Here is a 23,659-nt window from a genome sequence, read left to right as displayed (position 1 = left end):
TATTGAGATGCAGCTACATTTCGAAACCTCTGCCCCAGCCACGATCGATCCACTGTTGGGTGAAGACATCCACCAAAACCAGGGGTCGGCAACCTACGGCTCCGGAGCCGCATGCGGCTCTTTACGGGCTGCTTCTTGACGATATGTACGTATGTACGTATATGTACTCAGATGCATTGCGGCTCTTGAAATACTGAATTTTGTACCGAATTGGAAAGAAATGGCTCTTCTTGTTATTTTGGTTGCCGACCCCTGACCAAAACCGTCTCTCAAGCTCTTGCAACTTTAACAATCCCACCCTTTGCTCATATTACACAAGCCAATTTCATTGCTCCATCTCCGCATTTGACGCACACGAAGAGAGCATTCTCTCTCCTTTAGCTGCCCTGTTCACTCGTCAACCCACTGGTCATCATTCATTCTCGGGTCGTGGACTTACCCAAAGCCACCAGTTTTCTCAACCCCCCATCTCTGCTAAGGAGTGGGGGGGGGGGGTGCAAGCCTCGCTGTTCTGTTGCTTCGCGGGTCGTTCCGATGACGCAGGCTTGGCAGAATTTTCCCGCTCGAGTGAAATTTTGAGAATTGTTTACCCTCCATATCTCGATGTTCAACTTGGCACGCTATCGCTGTTATCATTAATATTTACCTTAGCGCCGGCTGCATTACCCTTGGGCGGTGGGGGGGGGGGTATGAGAGCGAACGTCACCGCATTACACAGAGACATAAGGACACGGAACACGTAACATGCAAGACCGAGATGTAATTGTGGACTTAAGTAAAAGTGGGCTCCCGCTGGACACGTCGCTAAGAAGGGACGGCGGGAGACCAACAGAGAGGCAGCCAAGAGGAGGAAACAGTCCCGAGGTACGTCTAATGTGGAGATGGAGCCATTAAAACACAGCTCGTGCAGGAGCCACACGGTTATGGCAGTTTGTGGTGAGCCTTCGTCCAGCAGTGGGTAGACCATGGCCGAGGATTATTTTTTTTACTGTCAATTCGTGAGGAGCAGGCAGATGCAAAGATCTGCTGCGCATTCAAATGCCGGGATAGGAAGCGGGTCTCTTAAAACAAAAACCTAACAGGGAACACTTTAAAATTTCACGTTCCCCACGACTAAAGCAAGACCATTCCACGTACACACACGCACATACGTGGCCCAAGAGTGCATGGGAACAAGCGGAATAAACACAAGAGTTCATTTTGCTTTGATTTATTTGGCAAAGGGGAGGCGCAAACCGCATCGTAAAAGGGGTTTCCAACCAACACAAGAGACCGGGAGAATTGCGTGTCGCTCGTAACAGCGGGAGGGGGTCGGGGGTGGGGAAGTAACGCAACACGGCTGGCTGGAGTGTTCCAGCAGAGGGGGGCCCGACCAGCTGCCGGCACGGCACGCAGCATGCAGGCGACAACGAGTGGCAACGCCACACCAACAAATACTTTTTAGCTTAACTTTTCTTTTTATTCGTTTCTAAAAACCTTGCAGCTGAGCCACCCACACTCCCCCCCCCCCCAATTCACAATGTAACATTAAACGAAGCAAACGGCCCCTGATCCACCCCCCCCCACCGCCCCGAAAGAAAAAAGTGCTACGATTGATGTCCGTCAAAAAAGAACGGGGATACAGATTACGATAGGAAGAGGAAGCAGTGATTGTATATGGTGTGTAATATCTCTAGAACGCATTCCAATACACGTCTCTAAATAAAGTGAACACAAGACTCCGGTACAAAAAAAGGAGAGAATCGCTACAGTTATCCAACTCACCATGTACAAGCAACTTCCTACGTTTAAAAACTGTTCCAACACAAAAAAAACAACACGCGCCCACGCACACAACCAGGGTGGCTAGCGTTTCCTCCACAAACGATGTGTTTTTTTTATTTTGTTATATCATGAAAACGATACAAATGCCCTGTATTTGACGTGGATAGGAATTCAAAAGACGGAACTCCCCGTCACTCGAAAGCAATTATTGCACAAGGAACATCTGTGGGTTTACATTCGGACCGAGGGCATGGAATGAAATGGGCCTTCCAAGTCACATGGAAAAATTAAACCCCCGCGTCAAATCTTCACTTCGAATGAGTTTTTCTTTGCTTTAACTCAACGTTTGTGATGCTTTTTTTATATCCCTCCACGTGAACTTTATTTTTAATCATTAAGTAGTTTGTTCCCCAAAAAAACCGTACATTCATGTTTAGTGTGATCGAACATGCAGAATTCATATGAACGAGTTGCAAAAGGGAAATAATAATACAAAACTTTGAACAAGCGCGTGTGCACACAGGAACTCGCAATAATATACAAACAGAAATAACAAATCGCATAGCTGCATTACCTGAGTGTTTTTGTTGGCAAAAGTAAGCTTTAACCAAACATATTTTACTTTAGCGCTAGGCCGTGCCCATGAGAGAAAAACCAACGCAGGGTCGGTGACGATGATAATGACGTCAAATGTGTTTTCCATGTGAACAGAGGCAACACAGCATGTAAACCACAGATAAGTAATACTTACATCTAAAAGTAAGCTTCGTTTTTTTTATTTCTTCAGCACCATTCTTCACTCTTGCATGGGGGGAAAACCCCTCCCCCCACCCCCTTCCCCCAAAAAGTGTCCTCGTCCCAGCGCTACGCACACACAATCCCGTCCGTGTTCCTATAAAACCGTTCTCTTTATGAAGCGGGGGGGGGGGGGGGTCAGGTTTCTCTCTCTCTCTCCGAAGAAGAATGGTACCGGCGCGCAAGTGCTCCGCGAGTCTGCGTCTCTCGCTTTCGTTTTTTTGTTTGCTGTGCTTTGGTACTTCCAGTCTCGCAGTCGTCGCCGTCGCGTCCGCCACGTAGCAGCAGCAGCAGAACGACGGCCACCCCAGTCGGGGTGGGGAGGGGGCGGCGGGGAAGTGGGCGCAAATCGGTCGCCGCCAACCTCGTCGCGACGACGGCGGCCGCGGTGTTCTCCGCGGCACACCTTGCAGAGCCGCGGGGAAGGTGGGGGGGGGTGCAGCTCCTCCCGTCGGTTTCACCGGGTCGGATATTCGCGTTGTCTCCGAGGTTCAGTGCGAGGGGATCCTTTCGCTGGTTTCCGATGGGTGAGGATCGAGCTGCGGGAAAGGAGGATCGAGTTTAACCACTGTGGTTCTATAAAAAAAACACACACAAACACAACCATGACCATCCACGCCCGAGCTGGTTCCCCAACATAGTGATGACGCTCCCAGGACACGAAGCAGCACTTCGGACCATTGTGCCAAACACAAAAGACACGGTGCAACCCGGACAGCTGTGTGGCACACACACACTACAGCTAAAAACCTACGCGGTGGTAGTACTACGCTAGGCATAATCTCTGCAATGCTGTCCGCAACCAGGTCCACCCATGGTATTATGTGCAGTGCAAGGCAGTGGGGAGGGGAAGACACTTATGAAGCTGTAAGCAATCGACACAGAAGGGTGTTGGTGTCACGGTGCGGGCTGTGCTCAAACCGAGGGGGTCTGGAAAACACAATATTCCGGGAACTCTCCCGGGGATCTGGCTGACACCCCCCCTAACCCCCCCCCCCACCCTGTGTGCCCTCTACGAGCGTCAATAGCAATCAGGCCAGTGGCGTGGCCCCGTCTACAGCACACCAGGCATTTCGCTTGACGTGCCGGGAGGGTTTTAAGGGAAACGACGTTCGACAGAGACTCGTTTTGATTCGGTTTGGGGAAAATTGAAAGGATGGAGGCCGACAAACTACCACCCCCATTACCTCGCGCTGCCATGTGGAAGGCGCAAGGTGTGCAGGGGGGTGGTAGATTGACGGCGTAAAGGACTAGGAGACGCGCGAGAGAGAGAGAACGTGGCCATGGCCAGAGGCGGGAAGGAAGTTCGTCCAGCCTGGTCAGCCACCAAGCGACAACGGATGGACAAGTGAACGAAAATGCGGGTTGTGTGTATGCGTACACATTTCTAGGGAAATTTACACCAAGACCTCCTTCATCTGGTGCTTACAGCTGTGCCCAAAAGGAAAATATTTTTCACTGCAAAACAACTTCAAGACTGTCCCCCCCACCAAAATCCACGGATGGTGCATAACAGGTCCCCCAAGTATGGACGCACCTCAGAGTAGAGTGGCGGAGGCTGGTAGCGGAACTCCTGCACATAGGCGTAGACGGGGCGCGCGAGGGCGCCCTCAAACTCGTCCCGAGGCCGAGACGGCGGAAGACTCCTCTGACGCTCCTCCTCGCTCACCACGTCCGCGTACAGTGGCGGCTCTGAGCGCGGGGGGGGGGGGGGCGGGAAAGACCACGCGGTTCTCACCCGTCTCTAGCGCAAGCTGCCCACCGGCGAGAGAAACTCGTTAGGAAATCGGCGAAACACGAAAACGACGAGACATCTAAAGGAGAATGTGAGTGCGAGAGCTCACTCTTACCAACCCCCTCCACCGCCACACCCACCCCTCCTTTAAATCCAGGTACACGGTGACCAGGCCTGTGGCCTGAAAACTCATTTCTTTATAACTGCTTTTTGTGTTGAGTCTGTTGTATTTCCCCCGTACCTCCAATAAGCACGGTTGGCTACGTACGGTGCGAAATAGGTTAAAAAAAATATACGATAATTTTTGTATTTAGGCAACCCAACCCCTTAAGGGCAACACGCACTGATGGCGAGATTCCAGCCAACGTCCAAGGCACGGCTGCGCCATTCCTGCCGGCCTTGCGGTGCGCGCGAAGCGACCTTTTTACCTTCGGGCGAGTCGGGCAGCGCCAGGCGCAACCACTGCAGGTCGAGGCTGCACTGGCTGCTGATGCTGGAGGTGCGGCTGCCAAAGGCGTGCAGCGGGACTGTGCCGATCACCAGCGGCAGGCTAAGGCTCAGCTGCAGCGCGCCGGGGATGTCCACGTAAATCTGCGTAAGGACACAAGACAAAGATCTCCCGTTATAGCCTCAAGACTTTTGTCTTTACCAGGTAAGGCCCACTGAGCTATATAGCTCTTTATCAGAAGTGACCTGGCCACAAATGGCAACTCAACGTAGTGGCTTACACCAAGTGGAAATTTATAGCAGCCAAATACTCTAAAACACATGTTGATTCTAAAATGGGGGGGGGGGGGGGGAGAAACCGGAGGACCCGGAGAAAAATCCACACGACCACAAGGGAAAAAATGCAAATTCTTAACAGACTGTTGGGGCAAGTGCTGTTAGCGAATGCCTACGAAGGCTGGCACAGCACACAAGGGGGTGGGGTAGCCAACACCACGCCTTTCCAGTGGCGATGTTCATGACATGACGCAACAGGATCTCAAATTGTAGCCAAGTCAACCTAAGGGAGTCCCAGGACGGATTCAGATAATCGTCACTGTGTTGGTGGTCGTGAGCGGGACTCGCGTTTATAGCAGAGCGCACTAACCGCTACCCACACACTACCCATCGTACAAACGAGTCTATTCGAGCGTACGTGACAAAAAATATCAAGTTACACGAAACGACCTCTACTTGAAACGCAGGTCGACGGGTTTGTAGCGCAGTGTGCAAACCGTTACACTACCGCTCCCCTCGCACGCAGGCACGTGCACACACACACACACACACCTGGCCGCGAGCATACATGTCAGCCACCGGTTAGAAAAACCACCAGCCGCATTCCCGAATACGACGGAGTCATTCAAGCTGCGGGGTGGGGGGACGCACCAGCAGCTCGTAGGTGACGCGGATGAGAGTGCACTCGAGAATGGACGGCGAGACGGGCGGGATTTTGAGCAGTTTGCTGTTCCACGCCTCCGCCATCCCCGGAGACACTGAGTCACCCCGCAGGTTGGACACGAGCTGGCGCACCACCTTCTGCTTGCCCTTGGCGCAGAAGGTCTGCGTCTGGTAGAGGGCGGCTTTGGGCACCACCAGGCGGGAGGAGCAGTTCTCGATCTCCGCGTTGATGGGCACCGATTCGCCTGCAAAAGCAAAAAAAAACGCACGCACGCACGCGCGCAGCCGCGTTGAGATGCTGCACGACTCCACTGCAAACAGTCATCCCCTTGTACGTATGCAAAGAGGTGGAACTTTTTCGCACCGTACGTGCGGGGTTCTTCCGCTACTACCACGGATTGCGCATTTCCACGGCCGTCGCTCGCCAGTTCCCCCCCACCCATGCAGAGGACTCGATACCAGACTGACCCGTTTCATCTTATCCATCGCGTTCGCTCACCACACCAACCTGCTGCCACCTACTCGACTGACCTGCCTCTATTGGACATGTGAAAAAAGAACTTCACAGCTCATCGGATTCCTCCAGCAGAAATATTCCGATTCACTGCAGAGGACACCCTTTATTGTCGTTGCCTCTTCCCTCGCACTGCTCCGCTTTGGGATTCCCTCCCCAAGTTCTTATTATAACGTTGCGCAATGCAATACACGTTTAAACGCTCATCTATTATACCTTCACGAGTACCGTTTGTCCCTGGCCATTTGGCATTTTTAGCCTTGAGGAGCGTGCTTAGCAACCGGGATAAAGTAACAAAAACAGCTATCGCATACATGTCCAGCACTTGTCGCCAATCCACTGCTGGATGAGAGGCTCGCCACACCGAGGTCATGTGGGTTCGTGACGGCAGGGCACATCGTACAGTACAACGGCTCCTGTTGCATTGTGCATTGTATCCTTGTAGACATCGCATTGTGCAAGCAGGCCCTGAAAACCCACTGGTTAACATTCCTTTCGATTCAATGTGGACCAACTTGCCGAGAAAACATTACAAACATCATAATGTAAATACCGGAAAATGAAACCAAATTAAACCCGGACCCGCTCTCGTCAAAACGGCTCAGAATGTCACTTTGCAGCCTATAAAAAAAGGCCACATTACCCGCACCTCCGGTTAGCACGGTGGGATACTTATGGTGCGCGAAAGAGGTTCAACATACAAACATACATGACGTCACATGCACGTTGGAGAATTAGATTCAGCACTCCGATTGGAGCGTGGTGCCGCTTCAGATTTAACTCTGCGAATCGCGATGCCGACCTCGGATGTTTCACGACCCCAAAAGTTAATCGGAATGCTCGAGTAACGCTACCTTCACAAATCCAATAGAACTCTGGCTCACAAGAGGACCATCTGCGTCGCTTCCTTCTTTTCTAATATCCGCTGTCCGTAACGTGAAGCGCTTCGGGAGGACGGCGGGCAGGCAGGAAATTCAACCTTCATCGATTGCTACCCCGCCTTTCAAAAACGCGGGTGGGGGGGGGGCGGAACAAACCCACACATGGCTCAATCCACTCACCGGGGCAGTACCCCTTGCGCTGGATTTTGGCAGAGAGCGAGATGGGTCCTGAGGTGCAGAGCCAGCAGCACAGAGTCTTTTCCTTGGTGCCGCCCGCAGGAGACTGAGACACAACACAGCCACGGGGAGGGGGGAGGGGGTAGGGAGGGCGCCAGCCAGGGAAGGGGGGGTTTATAGCGCCTTGCCATCTGCAAGAGCAACCAGAAACCCCTTTATTTTTAAAAGCCGGTCGTTGTAAAACCATCGGGACCAGTCATTGTCACAGCGCGAGACCAAACAGGACACAATTGATGACGCAAGAGGGTAAATATATATTTTTTTAAGTCAAGGGAACAAAGCTGCACCGATGACCGCTCCGTGGGTCGGACAAGGCGCGTTGTTGCGGTTGCCGCTTCCTGCTCGTCCGCGGACACCGCTCTCAACTATTTTTTATGTGACCAGGTAAGGCCTACTGAGGTACAGAGCTCTTTTTCAGAAGTGACCTGACCACAAATTAAAGCTCGGATTGAAAAAACACATTTCTTTCCAACTGCTTTTTTGTGTGTTCAGTTTGTCGTCCTTTCTCCGCAACTCCGATTAGTACGGTTGGCTATGTACCGTGCGAAAGAAGTTCAACATGCATAAACGTGGAACTTTATAGCAGCCAAACTCTAAAAAACACATGTGGAGGGGAAAAAATGGAGGACCAGGAGAAAAATCCACGCGACCACAGGGAGAGAGAACATGCAAACTCCAAATATACAGGTGTCGTCAGGGTCAGGATGGAACCCACGATGTCCTGCATACCAGGCGAGGGAGATAACATCTCGCCACCGTGGCACAGCTGGGAGAATATGAACTCCATGACAACAAGTTGGGGGCACAGCTGAATGCACAGGACGAGCCATGTACAGATACCCTGCTGGACTCCAATGGCCCCTCGGTCTTCACAACTGGCGACCAAATATTGTGAAAGCAATGGCTCCATATCTCACAGGGGAGTGTGTGAAAGAATCTAAGAGTCTATGAAGATTGATGACAGACATTGCAAAGTTACACCATTGGAACCTTATTTGCCAGTAGAAAAATATAATTGGTTTTTTACCCTTTTTATCTGGCAACAAAACTGACACTTTTTTTTGCATTACGACTGCAGGTATTGTGGTCTATGACTCCTTGCAAAAAAAGGTGTCAGTTTTGTTGCCAGATAAAAAGGGTAAAAAAACAATTATTATATTTTTCTACTGGCAAATGAGGTTCCAATGGTGTAAATGCATACCCCGAGCTCTCATACTCTGATGGTGCATTGTCTTTGAGTTGTGCGCCTTTTGGCGTCATCTGGTCCAACACCATGTGAGACTAGGCTCTAAGGAAAGCTGTCTCGGGTGTGGACCAATCAACTTCAAGGACAGTGCATACATTATCAGAGTTATGTTTTTTGTTTGCATTACAACTGCAGGTAGTGTGGTCTATGCAAACATGACTCCTTGTAAAAAAGGTGTCAGTTTTGTTGCCAGATAAAAAAGGGTAAAAAACCAATAATCATTGCAAGGTTACCTTTTGTATTCTCTCATTTCCCCATATTATTCTAGCAGGGTATCTATGAATGGGTCACCCTGTATATCTTAAAATCAACAAGACGTTTCGATCGCAGCAAAGAGGGTCACGGTCTGCAGTCGCAACTTTCTTGACATTATGTCCATTCCAAAAAACATTCCTTTTTCTCTTGCACAATAAAACAAAAAGCAAAAGTCAATACAGCAAGAAACACACGAAGTAATATTTGTACGATCAACTCTCGATTGACCGTGGCAATGGTGGGAGAGGGGTGAAGAGGGGTGGCTCAGATAAAAAGAATACACACCACAGATACGAATTTAGCGATAAAAAAGCTATTTATCGTTTACCTACGTGAAGTCTTTGAATGTGTTGTCAGTCTTAAGATAAAATTGGGCACGCGTTACGAGTGAGGGGTAGCTAACGTTGCCGGGCACGCGCGCGATAGAAGGCGCCAACGAGTGTGGAATTACATTTCGTATTTATATTTTCCTATTTTCGCAAGAAGCATGGTCAATAAACAGCGTGGACAGTAGCAGCAATAATAATTATAGTTCTATAGCACGTGGTTCATCCTGACAGCACAAGCCAACAGAGTTAACATCGGAAGTGCTAACTAGACCGGTGGTAGCTACGAGTGACAAGGAAGTGACTGAGTCACCGCATCGCGTGCTTTCAGATGCGCTTCTGCGGCCATCTGGAATGCGCTTCTTTCCACTGCTAGGAAGCCATTGGAGCTATGCGCTTTTAAATATAGACTGAAACACTAATTTATTTCCAACCGCTTCTTGCATTTAGTTTGTTGTCCTTCCCCCGCACCTCCGATTAGCACGGTTGGCTTCGTACGGCGGTGCAAAGGAAGGTCAACATGCATATGTTTCACTGAGATCTAGCGACGGGGGCGACACGGCAATGTGGGTTTTCATACAATTAAGTAATTTGCAGGGCAATTTTTAAAAATTGGAAACTAGACGCTGGTCACCATTCTGCTCACGCTATTCTCGAATAACGACGTCAGCGGATCTACCGATGTCGACTGCGACGTAGATGGCACGTGTTCGCGCTCAACACGAACCCCCCCCCCCCAAGCAGTATAAAAGCCAGGGGAGTCTGCACACGGTGAGGGGACAATCGAGAGTTGAACCGCGTGAGAAAAAGAGAAGGGAGCACCGATCTGGTAGGAGGCAGCCACGGAGAGCGACTCACCAGCAGGTCCGGAGTGTTGATGTCGACCTGCTCGATGACCGTGAACTCCGACTTGGCTTTCTGCACGAGGGTCCACGGGCGGTGAAGTTCCACTTTGACCCAGTAGCGGACAAATCCGTATTTGCCTTCGAAGGAGGTAGCAAGAGGTCTGCGTGCGCAGCAGAACGTGACGGGCAGAGAGCGAAACATTAGCGTCTCATTAGCTGCACGTTTGGCACGCGCGCGCACAAAAGTGACTAAGGGTGGGTGGAGTGCGTTGAGTCACACTGGTGCATGCGGGGGCGATGACTTCAGAAATTTAATGTTGATTTGTTTCTTCAGTAACCCTCTGCGTTCAAAGACTAATTGAGTGACTCACACCTCAGATTAAACCACCTATTCCAAACTTTTTCTCATGGGGGTTTTTTTTTTTTTACCCCGAGCAAATCCTGTATGCACCTCTCTTCAGAAGTACCAAAACTACTGTCATATAGAGGGAGGTTGATATTCATAAGTAGTAGCAGTGGTGGTCCATGTACTGCACTTGAAACCCAGCAACTAAGTTTTTATTCAGGGCAACTGCTTATATAAGTGGCGAGTGGCATTTGAACTGGTCCAGAGGGCCTCCCTTCACAAACCCCCGCACTGACAGGAAAAGGTAAAATATGATCAAACAATCTTGATTTGATTTCCACTCTTTGGTTCTTCAAAGAACCAAAGAATATGATCAAACAACTCCCATTACCAACATGGTGTGGAGGCCTTTGTCTATCTGGCAGGGGATAGAAAAAAAACCCCTGTAAACTATCATTAGCCTTGAGGCCATTATGAAAACATGAGCCTCTTTTTAAAAGTTGGACCCTCTATTTAACATGTTAAGGTTAAATAAGAGCTGGATAATCCCAATGTGTAACAAACATGACATGGATAACACTGTACGAGACATTTAATTCACTCAAAAAATTATATAAGAATAAAAACACAAGGTCGAATGATCCGGTGCCATAAAAATAGCGCAGTCTGACAGTGGCCACCAAATCGCACGCTACCGCTGGCCGCTTCAAATCATTTGCCGGCAGCATCTCAGACATTCACCACGAGGCCACTAATGCCCGATGGCATCCACCGGCTCAACTCACCGACAAGAGAATTGAACGGAAAATCCTGACCAACTCCCTGCCATACAAAGTAAGTTGTGAATAGCTAAATCTTTGAGAGTCTATGAGACTCTGAGTGCGCAAATCTCACTGTACGTTGAATTTCTTCCGCACCGTACGTAGCCAACCATACGAATCGCAATGCATTTCTACGACCTGGAAATATGTGAAAAGCTTTATAGCTCATCAGATTCCTCCAGAGTAAATACATTTGATTTCCAACACATGCACCACATAGTCACACTGCTGCCTGCTATGATCAGCAGCAGCATCTCAGACCATCACCAGGTTACCAGTTCTGCAGCTGTTCTCACCGGCTCATCCACCAGCCTCGAGATGAACAGATAAATTGCCGATCAAGTCACCACCGCAGGAAGTAATTCGTAGCAACGGTACACCACATCGGCTGGATTTTATTTTAACAGTTAAGGCCCACTATTGCAGCCAAATACTCTGAAGGCATATCGATTCTAAATGTGGGGAGAAACTGGAGAACCCTGAGAGAAATCCACAGGACCATGGGGAGAACACGCAAACTCCAAATATACAGCCGTCAAGGTCGGGATCGAACCCACGACATCCTGTAGGGAGTTAACATCTTGCCACAGTGGCGCCAAATTCTGGGGGATGTTACTCGGCAGTCGTCAAGACGAGACGGTTAACGTACCCCTGAGGCAGCTGGAAGCTGAAGGCAAACTCGTGTTTTCCAGCCTGCAAGACGGTGGTTGCTTCTTCACGGTTTTCCACCGCCGTTTCTGCCAAGAAAGAAAGAAACGCAACGTGGTTAGAAGCTCTGGAACAACCACTCCCAACGTCAAGGACGACTTGCAGGCGACTGTTCTCCCGTAATGGAGGGAGATCCCAATGTGATTGATGGCATTCGCAAACCCACACACAAGCCGCTGGGCATTGTGACGACGGCAGTGGTCTAGATGGTGTGCAAGGATGTACGGGATGCCAGTTTTTGTCAGCATGTAGAGACTCGGTGGTTAAATGTCCCCCTCCTCCCCCCAAAAGATGCCCTAGGGCCCACAGGTGATGGGCCTTTGGCCCACAAAAGCTACAATGGACTCACTGGTGCAACCCCGGCTGTCCCTGGGACTTGCTGTTGTTGGTGCTGGGCCCTGGCAGCACCCCCCCCACCACCCATCCCCCTGTCCCCCACCTACAGAAAGTGCCGCAGTGTTGTTATCTCACTCTCCTCTTCCTCGTTTCCGTCCAGACACAATCCAAACAACGCCTTATACCCTCCTTAACGAAGTGTCCTTTTCGGTTTTGTAAAGCCTCTCGAGATGCCTTTGCTCTCAGACGCTCTATAAATAAAGGTTGTTGTTCACCACGGCATGGATGTGCAGGCTGAGTCTAAGTGCTCGCGTGTTGCCGTATTGCAAAGCCTTTCCCTCCACATGATTTCATAAATAGAGCTTTTGAAGAATCAAAATATCACCCAATTTCATGGCATTGAAATAAATATAAAACCCTTAGTTGTTCTGCATTTGAGCTATGACATTTTCTTGCTATTATTCCACTTGTTTAACCAGGCAAGCCTTACCGAGTCCCAATATTTTCAGAAGGGTTCTGACATGTATTTGTGGTCGGGTCCAACGGTTGCTCTGCTAATCCCAAATTGAGAAATTTTTGCAGGCAAGTTTTCAGCATCGGGATGCTTGGTTAATACCGGTTACACTGAGTCACTTCTCTAAAGGTGTGGCCGAATATTTGGCTGCAAATAGTGCAATGAGTGGCTTTGCACATCAAAATATGATTTGGCTGACCACCAAGCCACATGCTAAGTAGTCACTGTGATACAAGGCAGCAGACTTGTCGAACCACAAATCAAACTCTTGCCACTCCACAAAAGTCTCGACATAACGAGACAAATCACTGCATGAGAATAATCAATTTTAACCTTGAAAAAAAGGCCAAGGTGCAGCCCTGCAATTGCTTGCACATTTCACTGTTGTCTGAAGAGCCTCTACTAAAAAGGGAGGTCTAGACAACCCCTTTGAGAGAGTATTTGGTTAATCTTCCATGCTGGTCAGACCATCTGGTCAGAACATCTGGTCAGACGCCCAGGCGGGGTGGAACGCCCACTCTTTTCACCCCACCAAATGCAATATGCGGATTGACTAGCTTGGATGTATCCATTTATAATGCTTGGTAGACAGGAGTGGGGGGGGTGATGCTAGACCATACCAAGGTTTGACAAGTTGCACTACCAATATGTATTACAAATACATCATCAATAACATGTCAAATTTGCCCCTTCTCATTCCACACTGCCGCCCCGTGTTGCAGCACAACGCTGCGCTCACGCGGATGGTAATGGACAATAATCACATTGCCGTTTAAAAATATCCATGGATAATTGCCTAATATGTTCCGCTTCTGTTCGCGCATATCGGTTTTCCACGCAAACAATAGAAACAACCGTGCCCCTTTCGCAATATTCCGTGGCGATGACTTCACGTGTTTGTCCGAGTTGTCGTGAGCCATTGGGCAACTGCCGATAGTTGGGATTCGTCGCGCGACAAAAAAATTGGGGAGAAATTCGGTCGATCGCGAGCATTTGGGAGAAAACGTTCAGCCGAGCGGGAGCGGTGGTGGTTATTGATGGAAGCCGCTGCTCCCTTTTTTTGTGTTGTTAGCCGGCTGGATGTGGAACAGAGCGGTCGTAACCGGTCCGAAGCGGTTTTCCAACACAGCCAAGGAATTGCCTGCATAGGAGCGTGCGCGCGCAATGCCATGCGGTGACGCCACCGCCGCACCCTCTGCATTGGCACTTGGCGGAAGAGCAGCAGCGGCAAGTAACGGCACTGATTTGCTTCGGGCATTTGCGGAGCATGAAATGTAAAAAAACACTTTTCTGACATTCTGTAAAAAGCCAACTCTTTGTTAGGTGCTCGACCGTCGTTATAATATTCATGCCGTTCCAAAAGGAGACAAAATTACCGCCCCCCCTGCTGCACTTACCATAATGGTTTGTATCTTACGGGAAATTTATGGTGGCGGCTTTCGATTAATGGCTAAACTGCGATGCGCAAGAGCGGAACAAGCAACAACAACAAAAATGACAGATTGAAAGCGGGAGAGCATCGCCGTTCGATGCAAATCGCATTGCACTACACGAGTACGGAATGTATCCTGGGCATATAAAAAATGTGAAGCCATTGGCAGACCAGAGGAAATCTGCTTGTGTCAGTTCAGCGAAGAGTCGAGCCTTAACTCGGTTTGCCAACGGGGGCAATTTAAAAAAACCCACACAAGTCAAGGTGAACTGCAAACACTAACAAATTAAGCAGTCGTGCCGCACAACACAAGCGGGGTGAGGACGCTGCACCGACGGCAGAATTAGCGCGTGTTGCTCATGTGTTAATTTTACAAGAGTGCAGGAAGTGTGTGCTTCGTCAGCGAGGGTAAGGGTTCAGCATAGCCTTGGCCTCGAGCTTAAAAAAAACTTGAACTTGAACGGTCACCAGCTGAGAAGCTGAGCGATCTGCGAGTGGTGTTAATATGTGTGCTCAGCAGAATTAATAGCAGGCAAGTTGTGGAACACACACCTGTGGACAGGTGCATGATAGACGTTTGATGCAATTTATCTTTCGCGCCACGGTGGTGAGATGTTAACCATCTCCCCTGGTATACACAGGAGGGCGTGGGTTCGATCCTAACCTTGACGCCTGCTGTATATTTAGGAGTTTGCAGGTTCACCCCGTAGATTTTTCCCCTCCACATTTTATAAACATGCGTCGAGTATTTTGGCTGCTATGAATTTCCACGAGATAAGCCACTGCTCATTGGGCTATCATTTGTGAAAGCCAGGTCACTTCTGTAAACGAGCTACATAGCTCAGTGGGCCTTACCTCGTAAAATTAGAGTTTAGTTCATTATCATCAAATATCAATCCACTGCGAGATGAAGGCCTCCAACAAGCAGCAGCAATCTCAAGATGGAGCACAATGCAATCATCCACGCAGAAAAAAAAACCTTGTTTTACATCAGTGTGGTAATCAGTACTGGAATACGACAATTGCAAGTGGAATGTGTCACGTGGTAGACCTCGTTATAGCCACCCCTGCAAATTGGTGCCTTCATTTCGACAGTGGAAGTTGCGTCGGTCTAACGCAAGGCTGGCATCAATGCTTTGCACCACCACACATTAAATCACACGTGAGAATAATCTCACAGCTGTTGGGGCGCGTTACAGTGCAACTCCATTAATTATGCCATCTAAGAATGTCCTTAACATCGGTCATTGTACACACGCGTACCTTGAACAGATTAATTAACACATTTTTTTTTATACCTTTAACCAACTGGGAACCCGGCATCGGGACAAGACGTCTTCGGCACAGGAGCCTTGGAAGTAAAGCACATGGTGTTGGAATCGTTAAGCTCACTAACAACCCTGCCATTTAGAAATGAGGCATTAGACCCGGGGTTGCAACTTGGGGAGTTCCCTCCGACAGGACGCAGCAGGTCAAGGCTGATGCTTGGCACTGTGGAATGGCCACCAAGGCAGGCAGGCAAGACCTTCCAACCAAGACCTTCCAACCAAGACCTTCCAACCAAGACCTTCCAACCCCCCCCCCCCCCCACCGAATATTTGTGAAGCACCAACAATTGAAACCTATTTATTATTCTTCTTCTTGGTTTATTATTATTGTACAACTTTTAAAAAAATCGGGCGAGATGAAATCAACGAATTCTGAGACAACTGGTGGACATTTACGAAGGAAAAGGATGACTTTGGAATGAAGCAGGGGCATTTTCCCACGAGTGGAAATTTCAGGCTCACAACAAACCAGACCAATATCAGAGCTCCATCAGTATTTCTCTTCTTGGTTCTTTAGGTAAAGTCACGTAGAAGGGAAATAATAAAATAACAATGACACATAAGATACAATTCTCACGACGTTTCGGCCACAACGCAAGCAGCCATCCTCAGGTGAAGAACAGAGCTGTCGGACGCTGTCTTTCAGAAAGACCTGTTCTTCACCTGAATTAAATACACTCGTGAGAATTCGATTTAATTACGTAAAATGTTTATTATTTTATTATTTCCCTTCTACGTGACTTTACCGAAAGAACCAAGAAGATGAATCCCTGCAGTCACGAAAGCTTTAAATCGAAACTCCGTCAGTGTTGTTATTCCTGTATTGTGCAAGCAGCAGCTATCTGGGCCTTGCATCTACCACGGCACACACACGCACATGCCGTGAATGAAACGTGGCCGACCACATTGTGTGTACGTTAAATTGTGCAGTGGAAGTGTGGGGAGGGAGCGCACAAAGACCCTCCATACAACAAAACTTGTGGGGCAAGTGCTGTTCGCGAGCACCTATTAAGGCCGGAAGAGCACACGAGTTGGTGGTGGGGGCAGCACTGCCTTTGTCTCAACAAGGGCAATGATTACACAACGCTCCAGGTACTCATTTTAGACCGAGTCGACCTAGGGGTGGGCCAACACCAGGTGCCGATTATCTGAACCGGTCCTGGGCCTCCCCTAGTTCAACTCGGCCTCGAATGAGTAGCCGGGGTGATTGTGTAAAAACATCGCCACTGGGGAGACAAAGGCGGCCGGGCGTGGCGCTGGCTACCCACCCTGCTCGTGGACAGTTCCGGCCTTAATAGGTGCTCGCTAACAGCACTTGCCCCTACAGTCTCTTACAGGGCTATGGGATCTTCGTCTTCGTGGCCAGCAAGCACCACACCCGGCAGACAACAGCCCAGCCGCACACACACGCACACACGTGCCATTTCCTATTTGCAGCCATAATAAAGAACTTCCAACAACGGCGCTAATCTGGGCCCGGTGTGCTGCCCGCTGTGCGTGCAATGCCGCCACCACAACCACCAACAACAACGCCACCACCACCACCAACAACACCACCAACAACACCACCACCACCACCAACAACGCCACCGCCAACACCACCACCAACAACACCACCCCCACCACCAACGCCACCACCAACACCGTCACCACCACCAACAACAACGCCACCACCAACAACAACACCGCCACCACCACCAACACCGTCACCACCACCAACAACACCACCAACAACACCACCACCACCACCAACAACACCACCAACAACACCACCACCACCACCACCAACAACGCCACCGCCAACACCACCACCAACAACACCACCCCCACCACCAACGCCACCACCAACACCGTCACCACCACCAACAACAACGCCACCACCAACAACAACACCGCCACCACCACCACCCCCAACAACACCGCCACCACCACCAACAACAACGCCACCACCACCAACAACAACACCACCACCAACAACAACACCACCACCCCCACCCACAACGCCACCACCAACAACGCCACCACCACCAGCGCAACCGCCACCACCGCAACCACCAACAACCACAGCCAGTCAGTCCCCCCTCCCCTCCCCGCCGCCTCCACTTGTTTGTCCGCACTCGCTCGGCGGCCACGTGACGAGGCGGCCGACCAATGGGCGGGCGCTATCTCACACAGCGGGCCCCAGCAACAGAGACTGGTTTGAACAGGATTGAGCTGCTCCGTGGCAGACTCAAACCCACACACACACAAGCTACAGGCAAAGATCCCCCGTGTAGCCTCGGCGGACTAGTGGGGCAAGTGCTTAGGAAGAGAGTCGTGCCTATTAAAGGGCGGGCGGCGGGGGGGGCGGCAAACCACGCGCGGCCGCCTTTGTCTCCCGAGTGGCCGATGTTTACCGCGCACATCGCACGGAGTAATATTCATTTGGGGCCGAGTCTACCTAGGGGGAGACGGCCCCAGGACCGGTTCAGATCGTCGTCGCTGGGTTTGGCCGTGAGCGGGAATCGAACTCGCCCCCCCCCCCATATACACACACATGTTACACACATGTTACGCACAGAGGCGAGTTTGCCATCGCGTCCTATAGCCTGAACTGCTGTTAGCGAGCACCTATTAAGGCCGGCACAGAGGGGGTGGGGGTGTGGATAGGGCCACAACCCGGCCCGCCTTTGTCTCCCCAGTGGCGATGTTTACACACCAATGCCCCATGTACTCATTTAGTGTACCCTCACACGCAGCCATAGCTTCAACAACGAAACAAAAACACATCTCACACAGCCACGCATTTAGAATGCCATCGCTATGGCAATGTGGTGGTTTTCCCTTTCGCAGATGCAGAATGCAGAAATAATCCGCCACCACCACCACCACCAACCACACGTATCCCCACAGTGCCGTCTGATAACTTTTTTAAATGCCACCCCCCCGGTCAGATGTATTTTTAAGCAATGCATTAGCGACAACAACGAAGTGACATTTGGGCTGAGCAGCCAGAATCAGAATATTGCTGGAGGAATCCGATGGGCTTTAAAGCTCTTTTTTGCAATGTTGACCTCCCCTAAATAACAACAGACCTGCAGTTCAAAGTTCCAGCCGAATTGGGAATTGCAGTGGCATTTGGCACGGCGTAAGATTAAATGCAAGATAGAGAGGATGGGCAGGTACCACGTAAAAACTATTTGTTTAGATCAGGGGTCGGGAACCTTTTTGACTGGGAGAGCCATAAAAGCCAAATATTTCTAAATATATTTCATTGAGAGCTATATAGTATTTTTAACGTATAATAAATTAAATATGTCTTACTTTTAATGCGACTTCTGGTCACGGGACCCGTGACCCGAGACATTTTATCTTGAAAACTAATTTCTGTTTACTTTAAAATGACACAGTATAATTAAGCAATATCACAAGTATTTTAAAATCAGTTCCAAACTGATTTTATTTTATTATTATTATTTTTTTCAACTCAAAATTATCTGGGAGCCATATGCCGTCACCGGAAGAGCCATATATGGCTCGCGAGCCATAGGTTCCCGACCGCTGGTTTAGATGTATAATTGCTGTGTACCTGGGGCTGGATCGTTGTTAGCAAACGTGGCCTTTTAAAGGTTTAGATCGGTCGTGGAACACTCAGTTCAGGAAGGCTTTGTTTGGTTCAATTGATAATTGTTAGGAGTCAAACTTTCCCCCTTTCTCCTTAGCAACACGACGCAGCTTATTTACCACAATAACAATACCCGCCATCCGCCACCACGTGAAGTCCACTTTGATGAGGCCACGTGAAGTGTCAAAGGGGCTCGCTGACTGGAGGTCACGGGGCAGACCCAGGTGCAATGGGATGCCCGACTGAGATCACCAGGGTAGATGATGCACCCAGCACGTTTTATATTTAATGCACTTACAGGACACACCTGCAACTGCAGGCAAGAACGCAATTACATCAGTCATGCATCTACTACTTCCGGACACCAATGCGGAATTGCTGCTAACATTAAGAGTGGCTTACTCAATACCGCACAGAACACGTTGCTAACGCAGACTGCAAAAAACAATCCGAACAAAAAGAAATTCAGCGCCTCCCACCACAGTTTTGCTTCGAGTGTGACCTCAAAAAGTCCGCGTTTGACTTGCCTTTATTTTCTGGTGTTTCTGCCCACGGGTTCCAAGGGTGTTCGAAAGCAATGTTATCACCCCGCCTTGTGTACAACCCAATAGCAAGGGGCATGCAACTCTTGCCATGTGATGGATGTCCTTGTTGACTTTGCAAGGCCAAACAATTCGTGAACACCCATCGCAGTCCTTGTTACACAAGTGGGGTAGGAGGGGGCGAGCTTTGTTTAAACAGTTTGGAAGAACAGATGGCAGAAAAATATGACCGTAAATATGACACCATATACTACACGTGTGTGTGTGTATGCGGGAGCGGTGGTGAAGCGGTTAGCGCTACGCTACGAACTCGGCGACCAGAGTTCGATTCCCGCTCACGGCCAACACCAGTGACGATTATATCCAAGCCCTGGGTCGACTCAGCCTCAAATGAGTACCTGGTGAGGTGTAACCATCGCCACTGGGGAGACAAAGGCGGCCGGGTGTGGTGCTGGCCACCCACCCCCTCGTGTGCCGTTCCGTCCTTCATAGGTGCTCGCTAACAGCACTTGCCCCAACAGTCTGCTAAGGCTATACGGGGAATCTCTGTATTTGTCTTTGCACTGCAATGTGTGCAACTCGAGGTTCGGCGACGCAGCGATGCGATTGGATGAGGCAATGCAATTGTTGTGTGTGAACTCCCGTGCGTTGCGTTGGCATGCGTACGCTCTGGCATGCCTGAATTGGTAAACAACGCATTGCTATCATTTCGCTAGGAATCAAAACAAGAAAACTTGGCTGGGAAAATATGGCGGCACTGGATAGCAAAAAAATAATGAAACCAAAAATACCATGGTATCAATTTTAAGAATGCCAAGTCTGAATTGTCAGTATTATATTTATGATAACAGCTGCAAATCTATTGTCTTTAACTTCGCACCAGCAGGGATTATGGCTTGTTGGGCACATGTACAAACATTATTCTTAGTCCCGGTCATGCAGTTCACACAAATAAACAGGGAAGCGACTATGCAGTGCACGTATTTTGCTAAAGATTTTGTGAACCAGGGATGTTTTTTTTTAAGTCATTATTTATACATTTCCTGTATATTAAAGGGCAATGATCCCACAACTGCAAAGGGTGACTGCCGCATGGAGGAACAGGCAACACTCAAGAGCTTCAGGAGATGCAGAGCGAGTTCGTGAAAACGTTTCCAGGAAAATAGCAGCTGGGCAGACAGTTGTTTACGAGATTCTTTATTCTTTCATGCACAAGGTTGGTGACTGGTCCAGAAAAAATGTGCCCCTTTGCTTTGCCATAACTGAGACACGTTGGGTTAAGCCGAGAGAAGTGGCCATTGGAAACAGATGCACAGCAGACGAGCAACAATGGGAGTGGGGAGGGATTCTTCAACGCCGGACCAAACTCGATGCGGTTGTTGTGTGGCCTAAATAAGCCTCGCACACTCCCTGCTTAAAAGCCTCAACCACATCAGCAAAGCGGGGGAGGGTTCCCAGTGTCAACCCCCCACCACCCTCCACTCTCTCGCCCTGCCCAACCCCAGCTGCCGAGGCACAAAAGGGGGCCTCAGGGAAGGTGCACAACGGGACCACGGACCGCAACAAGACGAGGGGATGTTCGCACAGAGGACCGGTATCACCCACGGCAAGTTTACTCGCCACCACGAGCGTAACTAACCACTGGACATGTGTGAAAAACAACGAGAGCTCTATAGCTTATCGGATTCCTCGAGTATAAAGATTCTCATCACAAGCGTGTATCTCAACATCGCGGAGTTCTGACCAGCGGTGACTGGCAACAACTCCTTAGAGAGGTCACCGTCACCGTGAACCTCACCACGCCTCGAATCCTCACCACCTCGAGCCTGAACCACATCCCTGAGTGTCTCCCACCCCTCTCCAAAGTCCTCCTATTAACTACAGACTCCTCAACCAACCACTACCCTACCTGGCTTGCTGTTGTGCACCGAATACGGTCTGCGTGTCATTCGTTCCAGCCTCGTCGTATTATTTGTTCCGATTGTATCAGGATGTTGACGCACGACCTTGCCGTTCGGAACGCGCAGAAGCTTTTGGTTGGTTTTTTTGTTCACGGGTTTTATCCCGCCCCCCCCCCGCTGTAACCACGTTTCTACGGTGCGACCCAAACCCCCCCCCCCATCAACAACTGGGGATTCATTGCCCATTGGGGGTTCCCTCGTGGCAAAACAAAACAAAACCACGACCACCAAAAACCAACATCATCACCAAACCAACCTCGTCACTCACCGGTATCGGGCTCGATGATGGCGTCCCTGTGGCTGAAGAAGTCCACCTCGTCGCTGTAGTTCTGCGTGTAGGCCGTGTTGGAGCCCGCGTTGCGAGACTCGGTCCAGTGCACCTTGGCGTGTCCGCGGGCCTGCAGCATGAGCGAACGGAGCCGCAGCTCCCCCGCCGCCTCCAGCAACACGCGGCCCGCCACCACGTCGCCGCCAGAGAACACGGGTGCCTGGCCCGGCTCGCAGTCGAAGGCGACGCGCAGGGAGCGAACCTTGCCCAGCACCATTGCCGACGACACACACCACCACCAGCAGCAGCCAGCAAGCCAGCCAGCCACGCTCCGGGCTAGGAGCTGGCAGGGCTTGTAACCCTACCGCAGCCGCGTGCTTTTAGCACGAAGCGCAGCGCTTAATCGCGACGCGCGCATACGCGTGCAGTGTGTGCCTGTCTGAGTTGGTGCACGCTATAACAGCACTTGCCCTCCCCTTCGACTGCAGCTATCTATTGCAGGCTATACGGGTAATCTTTGCCTGTGTGCCTAATCCGGCGTGTGTGAACGAGACGAGTGGTATAACGTGTTAATGCAATTACGAACCGCGCTTGCGTCTGTGCGTCCAGTGCCTGCAATGCGCTGTATATTACAAGTACAAAAAGGGGAGACGGGGAGGGGGGGTGGTGTTAAAACGTACAAAATATTTAATTGTAAAAATTAAAATTTTACAAAAAAAAAAAGACTCCGAAACGGCGCGCGCGTAAACAGCGGCGGAGCGGGCGCCGCCACGCCGCTTTAAGGCGGCCACTTCCGGGTCCACTGAGACCACGCCCACTCGAGGGGCGGTGCCAATCACCTTTGAGTACGCCCACCAACTGCCATATTTAATAACGAGGGCGGGGCTAGACGAGACTAAGACACGCCCACAAGTGCTGATGGGCGTGGCCTATCTCCATCTGGCCACGCCTACTGCACGATGGTCGGTTCGGGTGTGGTCGCTGACATCATTGCAGTGTCCCTTTAAACAGGTGTAGGGACAGCTGATTGGGCGGTGTCTCTTTAAACAGGTGAGGGACAGCTGATTGGGCGATGTCCCTTTAAACAGGTGAAGGGACAGCTGATTGGGCGGTGTCTCTTTAAACAGGTGAGGGACAGCTGATTGGGCGATGTCCCTTTAAACAGGTGAAGGGACAGCTGATTGGGCGGTGTCTCTTTAAACAGGTGAGGGACAGCTGATTGGGTGATGTCCCTTTAAACAGGTGAAGGGACAGCTGATTGGGCGGTGTCCCTTTAAACAGGTGAAGGGACAGCTGATTGGGCGGTGTCCCTTTAAACAGGTGAAGGGACAGCTGATTGGGCGATGTCCCTTTAAACAGGTGAGGGGACAGCTGATTGGGCGATGTCCCTTTAAACAGGTGAGGGGCAGCTGATTAGGGTGATGTCCCTTTAAACAGGTAAGGGACAGCTGATTGGGTGATGTCCCTTTAAACAGGTGAAGGGACAGCTGATTGGGCGATGTCCCTTTTAACAGGTAAGGGACAGCTGATTGGGTGATGTCCCTTTAAACAGGTAAGGGACAGCTGATTGGGCGATGTCCCTTTAAACAGGTGAGGGACAGCTGATTGGGTGATGTCCCTTTAAACAGGTAAGGGACAGCTGATTGGGCGATGTCCCTTTAAACAGGTGAAGGGACATCTGATTGGGTGATGTCCCTTTAAACAGGTAAGGGACAGCTGATTGGGCGATGTCCCTTTAAACAGGTGAGGGACAGCTGATTGGGTGATGTCCCTTTAAACAGGTAAAGGACAGCTGATTGGGTGATGTCCCTTTAA

At 50.2% G+C, this 23,659-nt stretch overlaps 1 protein-coding gene across 2 annotated transcripts; it reads right to left on the bottom strand.

Moving 5' to 3' along the window:
- Positions 1-1,194: 1,194 nt before the first annotated feature.
- LOC133354074 (arrestin domain-containing protein 3-like) lies at positions 1,195-22,635 on the bottom strand. 2 transcript variants are annotated; one of them, XM_061570632.1, is made up of 8 exons: positions 21,845-22,635; positions 11,801-11,888; positions 9,998-10,145; positions 7,256-7,358; positions 5,669-5,925; positions 4,723-4,885; positions 4,097-4,251; positions 1,195-3,135 (listed from the first exon to the last, which is right to left on the bottom strand). In XM_061570632.1, exons 1-8 carry the CDS (start codon positions 22,119-22,121, stop codon positions 3,121-3,123), a joined length of 1,206 nt encoding a protein of 401 aa, XP_061426616.1. In that variant the 5' UTR covers positions 22,122-22,635; the 3' UTR covers positions 1,195-3,120. The 2 variants fall into 2 exon arrangements, with proteins under 2 accessions (XP_061426616.1, XP_061426615.1); XM_061570631.1 differs by having other exon boundaries at positions 1,195-3,098.
- Positions 22,636-23,659: the final 1,024 nt, after the last annotated feature.

The sequence above is a fragment of the Lethenteron reissneri genome, chromosome 46, assembly GCF_015708825.2.
Source record: "Lethenteron reissneri isolate LAM-NWPU_2019-01 chromosome 46, ASM1570882v1, whole genome shotgun sequence".
In the NCBI taxonomy this organism is placed as follows: Eukaryota; Metazoa; Chordata; class Hyperoartia; order Petromyzontiformes; family Petromyzontidae; genus Lethenteron; species Lethenteron reissneri.
This window is presented reverse-complemented; position numbering and strand designations above follow the sequence as displayed.

Excerpts from the sequence above, each read along its gene's own strand:
- LOC133354074 (XM_061570631.1), bottom strand. The coding sequence starts at position 22,121 with ATGGTGCTGGGCAAGGTTCGCTCCCTGCGCGTCGCCTTCGACTGCGAG. Across the intron at positions 7,359-9,997 it reads TCAACACTCCGGACCTGCTG|TCTCCTGCGGGCGGCACCAA; the intron begins GTGAGTCGCTCT and ends GTTGTGTCTCAG. Across the intron at positions 3,099-4,096 it reads CTCCGCCACTCTACTCTGAG|CTCGATCCTCACCCATCGGA; the intron begins GTGCGTCCATAC and ends CCTTTCCCGCAG.